Source organism: Alligator sinensis, unplaced genomic scaffold (assembly GCF_000455745.1).
Source record: "Alligator sinensis unplaced genomic scaffold, ASM45574v1 scaffold570_1, whole genome shotgun sequence".
Classification (NCBI taxonomy): domain Eukaryota; kingdom Metazoa; phylum Chordata; order Crocodylia; family Alligatoridae; genus Alligator; species Alligator sinensis.
Window position 1 is genome coordinate 1,732,706 of NW_005841997.1, and position 16,442 is coordinate 1,749,147.

A 16,442-nucleotide genomic window follows, 5' to 3' on the forward strand; every position below is an offset into this window, starting at 1 on the left:
ATTTGAATTGTATAGTGCTAGCTTGAATAGTTATATTCCCAGGAAGGAGAAAAAAAAACTGTAGACATATTGTGCAACAGAGAAATACGAAAAGAAATGGAACCCTTCTCACCATGAATACATTTAGACATGTATTTGAAAAACATTTTCAATACAAATGTTTATTAGCATTTTTTAGCCTAGCATTGTCAATCATTCTTTGTCAGCATTTGGCCTAAAATCTATTTCTATCCTGTTATAATGCAAGCTTAATAGTTAAATTATTCCACAGTCTGCCAAAAGAAAGGAGGGTTTTAAATACTTTAATAAAATGTATTTGTAAGTTAATTGTTTATTAAAACCAAACTAAAAGTGGTTTTAGTTTTTTAATACAGATACCAATACTACTAAAACGCTAAAAAGCCTAAGTACCTTCATCTACTTTTCACATTTATGGAAAATAAAGACTCTTGATTCTACTGTAAATGTCTTCGTTATCTTTTAAGTTTTATGGTTTAATTACCACCTACCATTCAGTTACTTCTTTCTAGTTTTATACATTCCTTTTAAAACAAACAGTTTAATCTTACAGGACAGCAGCTACAAGTAAAAAATATTCAAATAAAGATTGCTGAACTGCTGCCAGTTTTCCTTTATATGTGGGGAAACACTTGGTATAACTAACTTTGCTGAAGCTATCTGTTCTCTTGGTTTTTCTTTTTAAATCAATCCTAAAATAACACACTGTATCCATATCATCGTAATGTTTTAAACGGCAGACACTTATATGTGGATGGTTTAAATTTCTTGTGAGAATGTGGTCCATGTATTCTTGGCTGTCAGACTGGCTGGCTAGATCTGAAGACAACTCTGACCATTTTGCCCACTTCTAGATTATTATAGAAAATTACAGTAGAACCTGGCTAATTCCCTCTTTAAAAATCTGCAAATTTGAAAATTCTCACAATAACTTAGTGGCTTTAAAAGACTTTTCAGCAAAATATTTAAAAACAGGAATATAATACCTAAAGAGATTTAACAATGAGACCCAATAACTAAAATTTCAGTTTATTGTACATCTACTCTCACCTATTAAATATTAAATTTAGATTGCTAAAATACGTGAACACTTACTTATGTTTGATCTAGTACCTTTGTTATTTTTTTCCCCATCTACATGTAAACATGCTCCTTAATTTAAAAAAATTCAAAGGGCTGCCTTTCTATTTGTAAAAGTTGGTAACTATCTTCTATATGCAATGGCAGAGAGAAATAAACATAATTAGGGATTTTGCTCCAGCACTGCTGAAGTGATATGCCTTTTCTATAGCTAGCCATCCCAGAAACCAAAGAGAGTGGCACAATTTCCCTCCCAATTATAACCACAAATCAGTCATCATATATTAATAGTACAACATGTATTGGCAAGTTTGCCTTATTCCCCACCCACTCCAGAAGAAGGCATATGCAGCGTAAGATGTACAATATGGGTGTAAAAGTTTTACCTGCAGTGTCAGGATGTCCTGCCGAGTAAAAGGTTCCTCTGTCAAAAGATCCTTGTAGTTTTTAGGTTTTATGTTCAGCTGTTCAACTGCCTAATAGCCCAGTAAAAAACACAGAAATGATGTGATTTGCAAACAGAAAACATCTTTGATCCCTTAGAGTGTAAGGGATGCAGAAAACAATTTAAAGATTTTCACCTCTAAGGCGCGAACAGATATTTCATTTGGGCTCCTTGTCAATTATAGAAATATATATTATTTCTTCCCTAAACTTTTTATTCAACATTTTCTCTTAAAGAAACCCTTTCATTAAGGTTTTTCTAGTTATGTATATTATTTCTTTACATTAAAAAATTAATGTAACCAAAAGAACACAAAAATAGCACGCACAGAAAATTGCGGCAGTAGTTTTCTATATTTTAGTTCAAATGTACAGAACTGTATTTAATGCATGAACCAAGATTAACACCTAGTTCAAAAAGTGTGATGAATATGATTTACAAAAGAAGCAACAGGTTACAATAAAGTGGGAGATCAACCAAAATGCGTGGTGCTTTTGAACAAATAAAACAGTCAAAGCAGACAGTCTCACAAAGGACATCATGCAAATATGCAAATTTAATTACAAGGAAAGATATGGTCTTTCTTCCAAAACAAAACTTGTGGAAGTCAGGAACAAATTACACTGACCCACATGACAGAGTGTGAGCAAGTGTTGTGCAGGCTTCCACGTACTTTCATTTAGGCAAGCTGATTTTTGGTCTTGGCTACAGTGCAAAGTTCTCCCAGCACAACTGCATAAATAAGGGTATGACAAGATCACAACCTGGAACCAAGATAGCTACGCCAGCAAAATATGCACTGTTGATACAGAAGACTTCTAGTTGACAGACATTCTATCACTGATGTAAGCAAGTATCATTCGGGCAGCATTAAAAATTGTGTGGGCAGAATTACTTCTACACCAGAGGGCGAGGCACTGTAGTTATAGAGCAGCCCTATGCTGTAAATTAAACCTAAATCAAGGATCGTAAATTGTACTAACTGGGATATCAGTTTTATACTATGGGTAAATTCTTGTTTAGGAGGAGTAATTTGCAAAGCCATTTTCACTTGCAGCTGAGGCAAACTAATATTCAAGTTTCCAGAGGAGAAAGGGAAGTATGTTAATTCAGTTTTGTTTGCTTCCCAAAGTTGAAATAAAACCACACTTCCAACTAGAACTGATAGAACAATTCAACAGTTGCTCAATTTAGCCTTTTTTCTTTTTGAAAACTATGCAAACTCTTTTCTTTTTCACTAGCCTACTGGAAATTTCATTATGTCAAATAGATATGATTGTTTTGTATGAACAAATTTTAGCCTGGGAACTGTTTGTATCATATATTTCTTTCAGTATTAGCTATTCAAGCTATGTTCCTGATCACCCCAAGTTCTGAAATTAGTTTTACAGTGAGAAATTAACAAACAAAATAAACCCATAACCAAAATGTTCATAAAACATGAATAAGTTCCAATAAGTTGAAAAATGCAATAACCAAGTGAATAACCTAAATATCCACAAATGTTTTTTTCTCACCTTTCTCAAGCACCTGAGAAAGATATTCTTGTTTAGTGAATGTTGGCATTAGAAACAAGCAACCTACCTTTTGCCCAAAGAAATGTACTAGGAAGAAACAGTTTTGGCTTCACAAAGTTTTTTCATTCAAAATAAGTAGTATAACATGAATTGGGAGGAAAATATGTGCTGGGCTACAGGTCTAAGCCTCATCTACATGCTGTTTACTAAAATAAATGACTTCAAAGTAACACATCTCTTACATCACTTTCTAGATCTGTCCATAAATGGCGAAACACCCCTCTATGAAGGGAGTCAGAATTTGCACAATACAAATCCTATTTTGGAAGCCTGAATAGGACATAAGTGGTGCACTGAATTCCACCCTCATGAAGCTATGTAGTGTGGCTTAGACAAGAGAGATGGGGACAAGGATTAGACAGCTTCAGGTTCTACTTGCCATGCTAAACCTGGTTTATGGTCTAAGGTAGGGGCAGGCAAAACACAGTCCATGGGTCAGATCCGGCCCACCAGACCTTTTTAATCCAGCCCACGGGGCCCCTAAAAAATTTAGAAAATTAATATTTACCTGCTCCTGGCTGCCCGTCAAACATGACAGGAGCCAGGGGCAGTAGGTCTCAGGGGGAGCTGGCAGCAGGACACCCAACCCCCAGACATTTCCCTGCCTTGCTGCCCCTGCACTGCTTCAGCACCACATGGCTCTGGCTGCATCGCTGTACTGCGGGAGCACGAGGTCTACGCCGGTATCCCAGGTAGGCGGGGGATGCGTGTGCGTGTAGCAGGGTGAGTCCCACACCCTCCCCTACACTGCCATACATACAGACCCCCACACCCATACCCTCTCACATACCCCAGCCATTCCCCCACAAACTGCATACCCACCCACACCCCACATATTCAAACACATCCACATGCTCCCTCACCCCACACCTATCGACCCCCCATAGACACACCCAGACCCTCTCCCACACCCCACATACCCACAGCCCCCCGCAAGCCTATACCCCCCAATATATAATAGTAAGACTTCATTTTAAGCTATTATATACAATCACCTCTATGTACACTACACAAACACATGTAAACAAGAACAAAAATAGTTTTCAAAATCAAATTAACGTTTTAGATGCTCGCTTTTTAGAATATCATTGGTATTTTTCTAGTTCCAAGACAGCAAACCCCCTTGCTGAAAGGAGTACTTCCAGGGGCAAGGGGAGGGACTTCTGGTGGCAAAGGTGAGGGGTTAGGGGGCAGGACTTCCAGTCACAAGACGGTGACCAGGGGGTGGGGCACCTGTCAAGGAGCAGGGCTACCCATGCGGCCCTTGACAGCTTGCCAAAACTCAGTAAGTGGCCCTCTGCCCAAAATAATTGCCCACCCCGGTCTAAGGTCACGCAAATCACTTGATCTCTGTATGTTTCAGCTTCCCCATTTGTTAAAGAGAGAATACTTGCCCAGCTTGGCAAACCTCTTTGTGATCCTGGAATGAAAGGTGCCCGGCAAATGTAAAATATTAACAACAAAATGCAATGGAGAGCCTACCTCATAAGCATAAACATTTCCAGTTGTCTTGATAGCCGCTATGTGGGAGTTATTGGTGAACACAGTAAACAGCACTGGGCAGTGGTATTTACCTAAGTGTGGAAAGCAAACAAAAAATGAACCTACTGAGCTGGTTTCCTTATGGTTATTTTGAGTTATGGAAGAGTTGTGTGTTATATTCACTCCTTGTGAAGATCTTTAATTTTTTTTATAAAGATATAAAAGTAGGTTCAATTTCAATGTACAGATAGCACTGCTGTTAATTCTCACTTCAATTCTCTAGTACTAGGCAAGAAAAAAGACACTTAAAGAGAATTGTAATGCAAGACAAATGTGCATCTTGAAATCTCTTGCCCTTATATTCAGCAGAAAAGTATTATCATGCAGTGATGTGGTATCTCCATATTCTGACAGCATACAAATTATTGTAATTATTTAGAGCAGAAGTCAGCAACATTTTCCAGTTGGGGAGCTGGAATGACCCAGCTCATGTTGGAGGCAGGCTCAGGTGCTGGCAGCTACTGCTGCCACTCCTTCCCAACCCCCAGATGCAGCATAGCATTGTAAAAGCCGCTCTCTGCCGGAGCCCCAGATGGCTGACTGCACCGCACCGCAGGGAGAGCCCCATGCTACCGAAGCTATGGTTCTGTGGGTTAGATCCAAAGGCTACACAGTCCAGATCTGGCTCACCGGCCATAGGTTGCTGACCCCCTGATTTAGACCTATTGAGAGCTTGAGCCTATGCCTCTTAAAGTATTTCAATCTCTATTTTCAGGGCTTAGCTTGTATTTCATAGAGGTGCATACAAAATGGCCCTTGAAAGGAGTTGTGCTCGTAAGAGAGGAAAGCTGTGTGCATTCAGCCTTAGTGAGCAAAATTCTATTAAATCTGACCATGTTTTTCCCCTTGCCAATAAAGAATCTGGCATCAGTTCAAACTGAGCTGTAAATTTTGCTATGAGGGTGAGCATAAATATTAAATGTCTTAAATAAACATTGTGATGGAAGCCAATGGATGAAAAAAGCATATAGATAAGCTTAGTGTAGTGCTGCCCAAACTTTTCCCCAGTATGACCCCATTTCCTCAGCATGACCCCTCAATTCCCAACTTGCAGGCCCCCCCCGGTGCCTCTCACTCCCAACCTACAGACCCTTGACGCTGTCAGTACCCCTCACTCCCAATCCGCAGCATCCCACTTTCCCCAGGTGCCCCGGGGCCAGGGCCCACAGCCCCTTACCCCCTATCCCAGAAGCGCCTGAGCCCTGGCTACCGCCTGCAGGAAGCAGCAGCTGCTGAGGCCGAAGCACAGAGCCCAGCTCCCCGCACCTGTCCCCTCCCCTGCAGGTGGCACAGCCAGAGAGGAGCTGGTGGTGGGGGGCAAGGGAGATGGGGAGAATGTGGGCTGCCCACTGTGGGCTTTGGGCTCCCTACTCCGCTTCCCTTCCTCCAGGCCTCTGCAGTCCAGTGGGTGGGACCTGGCACGGAAAAGGGCACTACGTCGCAACCCCATCCACTGATGTTGTGACCCCATTTGGGGTTGCAACCTACGGTTTGGGAACCGCAGACTTAGTGGAACGCAATTAGAAGCTTGATCAGATTGCTAGGAGTTGGGTTGAAATTCTAGTAGTTTTGTGTCACTTGATTCCTTTCTTCCTGTTTATAGTCTAATGAATCAAAAACAGTAGAGAAAGCTGAAGAAAATAGCGCTTGATGCATTAAGGTTAGGAGAAGCAAACACCTTATTGGTATTTACCCTTTAAAGAGTTGGCCAGAGCAAGTTCTCTGACCTCAGAGCTGCAGAAGCCAGCAAAAGAAAATTAGGGGTTTTTCTTAATGCTATCCAAAATTAAACTGAAGGCCATCTACATTTTATGTGAGATTGTGAAATGAGGGGAAAAAATTAAAAGAGACTTTACAGAAGAGACACTGGAACTTTACCCAACTGATTGAATACAAGGTGATGGAGCTGAAGAACTACCCCAATTGCATAAAACAAAACATATTGGTATCTGCTTTCATCCTTAAGACACAGATTCATGGAGACACATGAGCCATCATAATCTGAATAAAAGTTGGGTAGATAAAGATGAACCATTACCTGGAAGGGCCTGTGACATCTGCAGACCACACTTTTTATATGAAAAGTTGGGGAGTATGATGCTTATGTGCATGTTAACATCCCATAGGCCATGTCTTACAGAACATCTACTATTAGATAAAAATAAAAAATGAATTCCTCCTCCTCTTCCACAGTATTTTCTCCCTTGACTTAGCACTACATGAGATGCAGCTTTTAAAAACATTTTCCCCCCCTCAGATAATTATAGAAACCAAAGTCCAACATAGGAAGAAGACACAGGAATTTGAATGAGGCTGTATTTATCACATCTTTCCAAAGAAACAATATATGACAATTATTATTAATTATTACCTCTACTATCAGTATGGAAATTTGTATATAAAAAACACAGCGTTCAATAATATTAAATAATATTCAAAATATCTGGCTACAGACTCTGCCTTACTAACTGGAGAACTTTTGTCCTTTAAACATATTAGGAATGGAATCCATATTTCTAAATATCTATGCTTCTTTTGCCTCTTCTCATAATTTTACCTAATGGGACAATTTCTCCATCACCTGGATGTCCCAAAGGTAGACTCCTGTTAAGAAAAGGCTGCTGTGGCCGTTCCAGTGGTACGTCATGTCTGTGCCAGGGGAATACAGGACCCCTTTCCACCAGACAAAAACACAGAACAACACATGGCCTCTGGCCCAGAGAACTTCTGTTTCTCAGAACAGACATTCTGGACTCTGGCAATTGCACACTGATGTTACACTTGATTACAAAACTCCCACACTCCAGCTCTTTTTTCTAGGCCATCAGACTTCACTTCAAGCTTGCACTTCAGCATACATAAAGAACCCCCTAAACACAGAAGGGACGAGTTACCTGGAAGTATACGGTATTTCATTTGTAGATGGCAAAACAATCATTGTGCATGAAACAGCCTGTATAACAAAAGCTGCCATGATCAGAAATGGTTTCATGGCAAAAATCTAAAGCTTCTTTCCGAGTAAGCTTTTAGATTACTAAAGATTACTAAGAGGTTCTGAGGAACTTAACATAGTTAAAAACTCTACCCTGACCAGCAGTGTAAGGAGTTAAACTGTAATAAGTGCACAACATGAAGGTTCATGCTCTAAGAATGGTTTCCAAAATCTCTAACCCATATAAAATCTTAGTATTCTCCAAACCTAATATACTACAGAACCTGAGAACTTATTCTTCCTGCAGGTTATCATCAAAAGGGGATCCTTTCTTGATTACTTGTTCCAAGGATGAGTCCTCTAACCCTGAATTCTGAGACACTTTGTCACCCGTGCTGACACATATTACATAATAATATATCCTGGACACCTAAGAATGTTGCAAACTTGCTTGTAGAAGCTAACTCAAAAGATGTTTATTGAATTACAATATTAATTACTTTGTTTCTTAAATCAACCATGCTCTCTCATGTCTCGTACTTTTTCCATCCTGGAGAAATGCATCCATTTCAAGGAAATAATCAGCAACACACGCCACCACAACAACCTCTCTCTACCAGAGAAAAAGGCCATATAGAATCTCTAAGATCTAACCACCAAATAGTAATAAAACCAGCAGATAAAGGAGGAGCCATAGTCATCCTAAACCGTGAGGGTTACATAAAGGAAGCCAACAGACAGCTCTCTGACACCACCTACTACAAAGAACTACAAGAAGATCCTACTCCCCTTTTCACCAAAAAACTCAACAATACCATCAAATCATTTCCACCAAGATTACAAGAAAAACTACAGACCTTGATCCCCCCGCTACCTAACCCAGGGACTTTTTACATGCTCCCTAAAATCCACAAACAAGGGAACCCTGGCAGACCTATCATATCCAACCATGGGACCCTAACTGAGGAAATATCAGGTTTTGTTGAATCCATCCTAAAACCGCTTGTCACCCACAGAGCAAGTTTTGTCCAAGACACCACAGACTTGCTACGGAAACTTAAAAACATAGACCACCTTCCCAGGAACACACTCCTAGCCACCATGGACGTTACCAGCCTATACACCAACATCCCACACCAGGATGGCATCCATGCCTGCCTTACATATCTACAGGAACAAGATTACAACCCAGAATACAGACCCAAAGATATCACTGAGCTTATACACTTCATCCTCACACACAACAATTTCACTTTTAATAATCAACACTTCCTCCAGATGATGGGAACAGCTATGGGCACTAAAATGGCCCCACAGTATGCCAACCTTTTTATGAGCCACCTGGAAGAAGACTTCCTCAAGAACTGCACCATCAAACCCTTGCTGTACTTACGATATATCGATGACATCTTCATCATTTGGAGTGAGAACCTGGAATCTCTACTTGAGTTCCACCAGAAATTCAACAGTCACCATCCCTCCATCCGACTTTCTTTAGAATACTCCAACACCAACATCCCCTTTTTAGACACAAGGATCAGTATCCAGAAGGGTAAAATACAGACCACAGTATACAAGAAACCCACAGACCAACATACATATCTGCACAGAACCAGCAATCACCCGAAACACACCAAAAAAGCAGTGATATACAGCCAAGCCCTCAGATACCACCGCATCTGTACTGAAGGGCACACCCGGGATTGCCACCTCACCAATCTTAAAAAGGCTTTCACCCAGCAAGGACACTCCTCCAGAGAGGTAGATCGCACGTTTGAAAGAGCCACCTGGATACCACGTGAAGAACTGCTGCAGTACAGAAGAAAAACACCCACAAATCGCACACCGCTGGTTATGACCTATCACCCATCCCTTGAACCTGTACGGAAAATCCTCAAAAAATTGCAACCCATATTAGAAAAAGACCCTATTCTTAAAAAGATCTTCCCAGAGCCACCCATCCTAGCCTTCAGACAAGCACCGAACCTCGCCAACCTCATCACCAGAAGCAAACTTCCTCAACCCCAGAACACACCAAAAGGGGCCAGACCGTGCCAGGACACGAAATGCAAAACCTGCCCCCACATCTCCACCACCTCCACTATTACTACACCCCACAACAGAGCCATCAGCATCCCAGGATCTTACAGCTGCACCTCCAGGAATGTAGTATACCTCATCCAATGCACCAAATGCCCTGACGGAAGATATGTAGGAGAGACCAGACAACAACTGCGCACCAGAAAGAACGCACACCGGAAATCCATCAAAGACAGAAACACCCAATTACTGGTGGGGGCACATTTCTCACAGGAGGGCCGCTCTCTCTCCAATCTCTCAGTCCTGATCCTCAAGGGAAACTTACACAACACTTCCCAGAGACGAGCCTATGAGCTCCATTTCATCAACCTCCTGGATACTAGAGATCCTGGACTAAACACAGACATTGGATTTTTGATACATTACAATCTGCCTGGCAACTGACTCCCCAGCCCAGCCCCTGGCTTGTTTACTTGTCATTCCATCCAGGAAGAGCACACACCAACTGCTGCAGCTTCCTTAGCCTGACGAAGGGTTTTTGAACCCGAAAGCTTGCTTAATAACTATTCTCCAACCATTTGGGTTGGTCTAATAAAAGATATCAAATTCACCCAAGGAACCTTGTCTGTCCATTTCAAGGATGGCTTTTTAAAAACAAGCTTTACTGAATTAACAGAGACACGGGAAAATATTTTTCTGAAGCCTTTTAACTCAAATTTAGGTCTGCAATTCTTGTAGCATTTAATTTGAATATTTAACCTTACACCCAAAATTCAGCATAAGACATTTTGGACCAAAGGAGTAAATATTTTGCAAAAGTTAAGAAAGGGAAAAAAAATATATAAGGAAATGTTTCCTACATACTTAGTCTCTACTATGGACTCTTTTATATTTTGAACTTGGTACAAAGAATATTAGTTGCACTACTTTGACTGGTTATTGATAATTGCATAACCAAGGTCTGCACCATGAGCTGAAAATATCATAGCCAAGACTGCAAAATATGATGACTATACTAACTATGCATACCTCCATTTTTGCATGCCCAATCTGGTATCCACCCCTTAAGCAGACTTTCAAAGAGTGCCGCCACTTGTAGATTTAGTAAGCTGCATACAGCAAAACTGCTGGTTGTTTCTTTACAATTTTGTCCAATTTGTTAACTATAATCATGAAAATGTTTTATAGACATTAAGATGTGTCATTTAAATCCAAGCCTCTAAAAAGAAACCCATTACAAACAGAAGACTCTTATAGATACCACGTGGTCTGGAGCACAGGTGGCCAACCTGCGACATATGGGCCACAAGTGGCATGGGAAGTCTCTGTGTGGGGCACATGGAGGACTGAGGTGGGAACAGCAGTAGTGGCAAATGGGGAAGAGAGGAGAAAGCAGAAATGCAGCTTGGGCAGGGAGTACAGGCAGCAGAGTACAGGAGAAAATCAGGCAAGGGAAGGAATCAGAGTGGAGGGGAGGGTTCAGGGCTAACTTGTGGCTTGCCTGGCAATACGGTTGGTCCCTATTGGTCTACAGAGCCGAGTCTGGATTTAGAGCTGGGAACTTCAGAATTCTTATCCAATCCAATCTACACCACTCTAACCTTTGCTGCCCATTTCACCATCAATGAAATATATCACTAGCTGCCTCAGAGAAGAGTTTGCCTTGATACATTTATGGCTACAAAGAACATTGAACAGTGCAAAGTATTATGAATAAATCTCACCTATATTATCAATAATGATGGAGAAAGTCTTGGCTTGAGCTTTCATTTTACATGTTTAACCCAGTAGAAGCCTAACTGTGCACTGTTCTCTTAACAAGCTATTATTCACAAAATCCCACATGTGAGGCTGAGAAGACACTAGTTTTCTGAAGGAGATGCTCAGGAAACAATAACTTTAAGATGCTAGATACAATTAATTGAGTATTTTGCCTTCAGGTCTACCATTTCCTGGTTCCTGGAATTTCAGAATTCACGAGTGATACCCAGAACAATTAATTCTAAATGGTGACATTATGTAAAAATCACCCATTTCCATAACTTTTATTTGTATCAAATAGCTGCACTGAAGTGGTATTATTTGTGGAATTAGAAATCACCCAAAAAAGGATGGCAGAAATAGGGCTTAAATCAGCAGTCTGCAACCTTTTTAGACTGAAGGCACCTCTGGGAAAAGAGCAACTCTTGCTTTTCACTCTTTTTTTTGTTTTTGACTGTAGAAAAATAAAGCAATTCTTCTTTTGCAAATAAATCAGGAAGCCCAGAACAGGTCAGAATGCTTTGAACACTATGGATACCTAAATGCAGGCTATGGGTTTATTTTATGAATCATGTTGGCCTACTTAAAAGTGCTAACTTTGTGTGGTACTGTGTGGCCCATGGTATTCCTCAAAGCATCCTGGTTGAGAAGCACTGGCCTAAATGATGAGCACAATGATTCTAACAATCAGCAACAGAACTAAAAACCCTGTGATCCTACACAACAGGTATCATCAGTTACTTCAATGCAGGAACCTAGAGGAGCCAGACAAACCTGGTTCTTCAAAAGAATTCACAAAATTAAATAAATAAATACATTAGAACTAGAAAACTCACCTTCACTGTTTTTAGCAAAGTTCAGTTTGATAAGATTTTTGGCATCCAGCTTCTAAAAGGATGAAAATAAAATATGAAAAATTAATCACAGCTGGTATTAACTGCAGAAGTAGGAGAATACTGTGGTGATAATGAAATACTTTATTACAACAAATCATTCTCAATAAACAGAAACTTTCACTATGGGAGGTATGGGGGAGGAGAACAGGATAAAGAACTCCCAGAAACCAGGGTCGTAGAACTTGAAAACAGGAAGACTTCTTTTACAGTATTTTAAAGCATAGAGTATCCCACTAAAACAAATTTAATAGACCTTAGAAAAAATACTGTAACTGCTTATACTTTGCCTAAGCCTAAACTAAAAAAAGGATCAGAATGAAAAGCTGAGAGGCAAATATATTATATTAAAAACTATTCTCACTGATGAGAAGTGACAACCCTGAAAGGCATCTCTGCTGGAATTTACAAAGCAAGCTAACTATTTTTGCAATTACACTTATTAATTTTTCTAAAGTAACTCTCATTTGTCATTTTTACTAACAGACTCGTATGTCAGCCCACACAGAACTAGTAAAAGATCAGCAATAATGGAGAGAAAACACGGAGCAAATATACATTTTGGGTCATTAAATTAACTTCTCAAAATGGATTCTTCAAATACCTGATACCGCTGCAAAACCTTAAACGCTTAGGTGAAGTACCTGAAGACTGGAAGAGAGCAAATGTGATGCCCATCTTCAAGAAAGGGAGGAAAAAAGAACTGGGAAACTACAAGCCAATCAGTTTGACCTCAATCCCTGGGAAGATTTTGGAAAAAAAGTATCAAAAAACATTCCTGACAGGATAACAGAAGGCAACATCCTGAGGGATAGCCAGCACAGGTTTGTTGTGGGTAGGTCTTACCTGACCAGTCTCATTTCCTTCTATGACCAGGTGATGTATCACCTGGACAAAAGGGAAGAGGTTGATGTCATATATTTGGACTTTAAAAAAGCCTTTGACCTGGTGTCCCATGATGTCCTCATGGAAAAATTGGGCAACTGCAGTCTCAACTACTCCACAGTCTGATGGCTGGAGAACTGGCTTGAGGTTGGACCCAGAGTGTGGTAGTTGACGAAAACAAATCAACATGGCACTCGGTGACTAGTGGTGTCCCCCAAGGCTCCATTCTTGGACCTGTACTCTTTAATGTCTTCATAAATGAGCTGGACACTGGTGTCAAAAGTGGACTGGCCAAGTTCGCTGACAACATCAAACTTTGGGGAAGAGTGTCCATACTTAGTAGGCTGGTGATCCAGGCTGACCTCAATAGGCTTTTAAGGTGGGCGGATGAAAACCTGATGGCATTCAATATGGAGAAATGCAAGGTGCTCTACCTCAGAAATAAAAACCTGAATCACACCTACCAGCTTGACAGTGCTACACTCACTAGCACCATGACCAAAAGAGACTTGGGGGGGTCATGATTGACCACAAGATGAATGAGCCACCGATGTGATACCGCAGCTGGCAAAGCAAATAAAATTCTGGCTTGCATTTACTGATGTATCTCAAACAAGACCCAGGATGCCATCCTCCCACTGAACTCGGCCTTGGTGAGACTGCAGCTGGAATACTGCATCCAATTCTGGGCTCTACAATTTAGGAAGGACATGGAGAAGCTTGAAAGACTTCAGAGGACAGCCATGTGCACAATCAGAGGACAAGAGAACAGGCCTTACGAAGAAAGGCTGTGAGCTTTGAGACTTCAGCCTGGAGAAGCACAGGCTCAGGGATGACCTGGCGGCAGCCTACATGTACATGAGGGGTGTGCATCAGGATCTGGGGGAACACCTGGGATGACAAGGTGTGCATCAGGATCTGGGGGAACATCCAGGGGATGACAAGGTCCAACAATCACAAACTCTTGCAAGAATGTTTTAGGCTGGACATAAGGAAAAACTTCTTTACTGTCCGAGCCCTCAAGGCCTGGAACAGGCTCACTACAGAGGTGGTGCACGCACCTACTCTGGACACTTTCAAGAAACATTTGGACGCTTATCTTGCTGGGATCCTTTGACCCTAGCTGACTTACTGCCCCTTGGGCAGGGGGCTAGACCTGATGATCTTGAGGTCCCTTCCAGCCCTAATGTCTATGAAATCTATGAAATGGCTTTTACAACTAAGAATAAGAATGAAAGGGAAAAATTAGGTTGGCCTATGACAGGGATATCAAACTCAGATGCAGGGCCACTCCACAGACTGGACCACACAGAGTGGATTTGATTTAAATCCCTATCTAAGACAATGGCCAGAAAGCCTCGATTTAATCATTGATTTCTACAAAAAATATGCATTCTTGTTGTTTGATATCCTCTATTCATTTAACTTCTTGAAAATTTGCACTTTTAGAGAGAGGTAAGCACTCGCCTCTGTGTACACAAACTGGCTGAAAGACAAGAGGACTGATGGGTAGGTAATGAGGTCTGTTATCTCTCATCTCCATATAGTGCTGTTAACAAGGACATTATCTCTAGAGACACAAGTCCATAGTTTGAGAACTGAAACTAAGCATCACAGAGATGTTTAATCGGATCTTCTGGACTGAGCACTGAGTCCCACTGGGTACTCAGTAGGAGTAGAGTGGTTTTCTTTAATCTTTACTAATCTGTAGAGAAGCCTCTGGGAATCCCATAAGATTGGACCCCTAATATAGTCCATGGCCTGTTGTGACCTATTTATAAAACTTTTCTAAAAAGATTGCATAAATATATTGTCTCAAATAGTATATAATTAGAAGTTATAAACCCTATTCCATAATGACATCTTTGAGCATTATCGAATCTTAAATTAAAACCATCTTTAAATAGGTTTATTTTTTTAAAGAGCATCTTAACAAAAACAAAAATACAATTAAATTAAAAAAAATCTGATTTAAATTTTAAAAAATCATTGATGTTTATCCACTCTGAGACCAGACCCGAAGCCCAACCCTGTCCACCACATGACCAACCCTATGTGCTGCAGGTAGTGTGTGGGGCTAGGGCTGCTGTGAGACACAAGCAACACCATGGATTGGATCACAGGGCTCTGCAGACTGTATCTTTGACACCCATGATTATATTTGCCACTGTGTTCCCAATAAGAAGACTCTTAGGCTCTGGCTCTACAAGTTAATCCATGGAGGCAGACCTGTACAAAGTTCTTGTGAAGTCAGTAGGACTCTGGACAGATACAAGTTCCCTCCACTGTGTGACCCCACTGATTTCACAAATGGAAATTACTCATCATAGCTTGCGACTGCAAAGAATTGCTCTTATGAGGTGTACAAGTTAGTGCCGGCAACTTCCACTGACTGCAATGAGGTGAAGACACTGAGTACCTTACAAGACCAGCTTTTTGCAAACCTAAAGATTTGCGTTGAGAATTATTATTCTTGCTTAACTCAATGTTTTATCTAACTGCCACCTTTTAAAACCCAGGCATCCAGCCTAGGTGATACAATCCAACACAGGTTAGCCATAGGCCTGCAACCCAAGGCAGCATGTTTAAGAGACAGAAATAAACATTTAGGTTACAGAATACATTGGTTGCCAGAAAACAACTGTCACGGGTAGACTTAATATTATGAGGTGTTAAAACAAAGGCCTTTCAAAAAAAAAAAAAAAAAAAATCTATCAGTTCCTCTTTCAAACTTTTCAGACAGATTTTTAAATGGATAAGAGTGGAGAGCTCCATGAGGCTTCTGCAGAAGTTGTTGTTCAATTTGTGATGGTAGATAGTGACTTTTGGTGTAACCACATGACAAGAAGTCAGTGGGATTTTTATGTCTAATCAAGACTCATGTTCTGTGTTCAGAGAACTACAAAATATGACAGCTGGGCTCATTCTTTTATAGGAGGAATCTTCTCAAATTATTTTAGTCAGCCAGCAGCACTAATTAGCTGCCACAAAGGTAACCATCTGTCTAATTTACCAGGCAAAAGAAACAATGCTAGGCAAGAGTAGCTACTAGGGAAAGGACAGAAAGGGAATGAAGAGACTAGGTTGCTAGGCATTCTCTCTGGTCTAGCAGTTGGAGGATACAAATCCAGAATGGCAATTTTTGTTAGGCAGATCTTGGAAAAAACCATCATTATTGCCCATTGTTTGGCTTTGGTAAGGGACAACAATGGGGACAAGAAGGTTCTCCAATGAGTAATCTAGAGCAGATGCTTTTTTTTTCCTGGGAA

The 16,442-nt window shown here is 40.7% G+C and overlaps 1 protein-coding gene across 2 annotated transcripts in view; it reads right to left on the bottom strand.

The window, feature by feature from the left end:
* PPIL2 (peptidylprolyl isomerase like 2) overlaps positions 1–16,442 on the bottom strand; it is a 134,983-nt gene that overhangs the window by 90,840 nt on the left and 27,701 nt on the right. For both annotated transcript variants that reach the window (XM_006021529.3, XM_025201516.1), the window contains 3 exons: positions 12,232–12,283; positions 4,603–4,694; positions 1,485–1,574 (listed from right to left, as the gene is read on the bottom strand). In XM_006021529.3, coding sequence (XP_006021591.1) covers positions 1,485–1,574; positions 4,603–4,694; positions 12,232–12,283 — 234 coding nt within the window. The remainder of the gene's footprint in view (positions 1–1,484; positions 1,575–4,602; positions 4,695–12,231; positions 12,284–16,442) is intronic.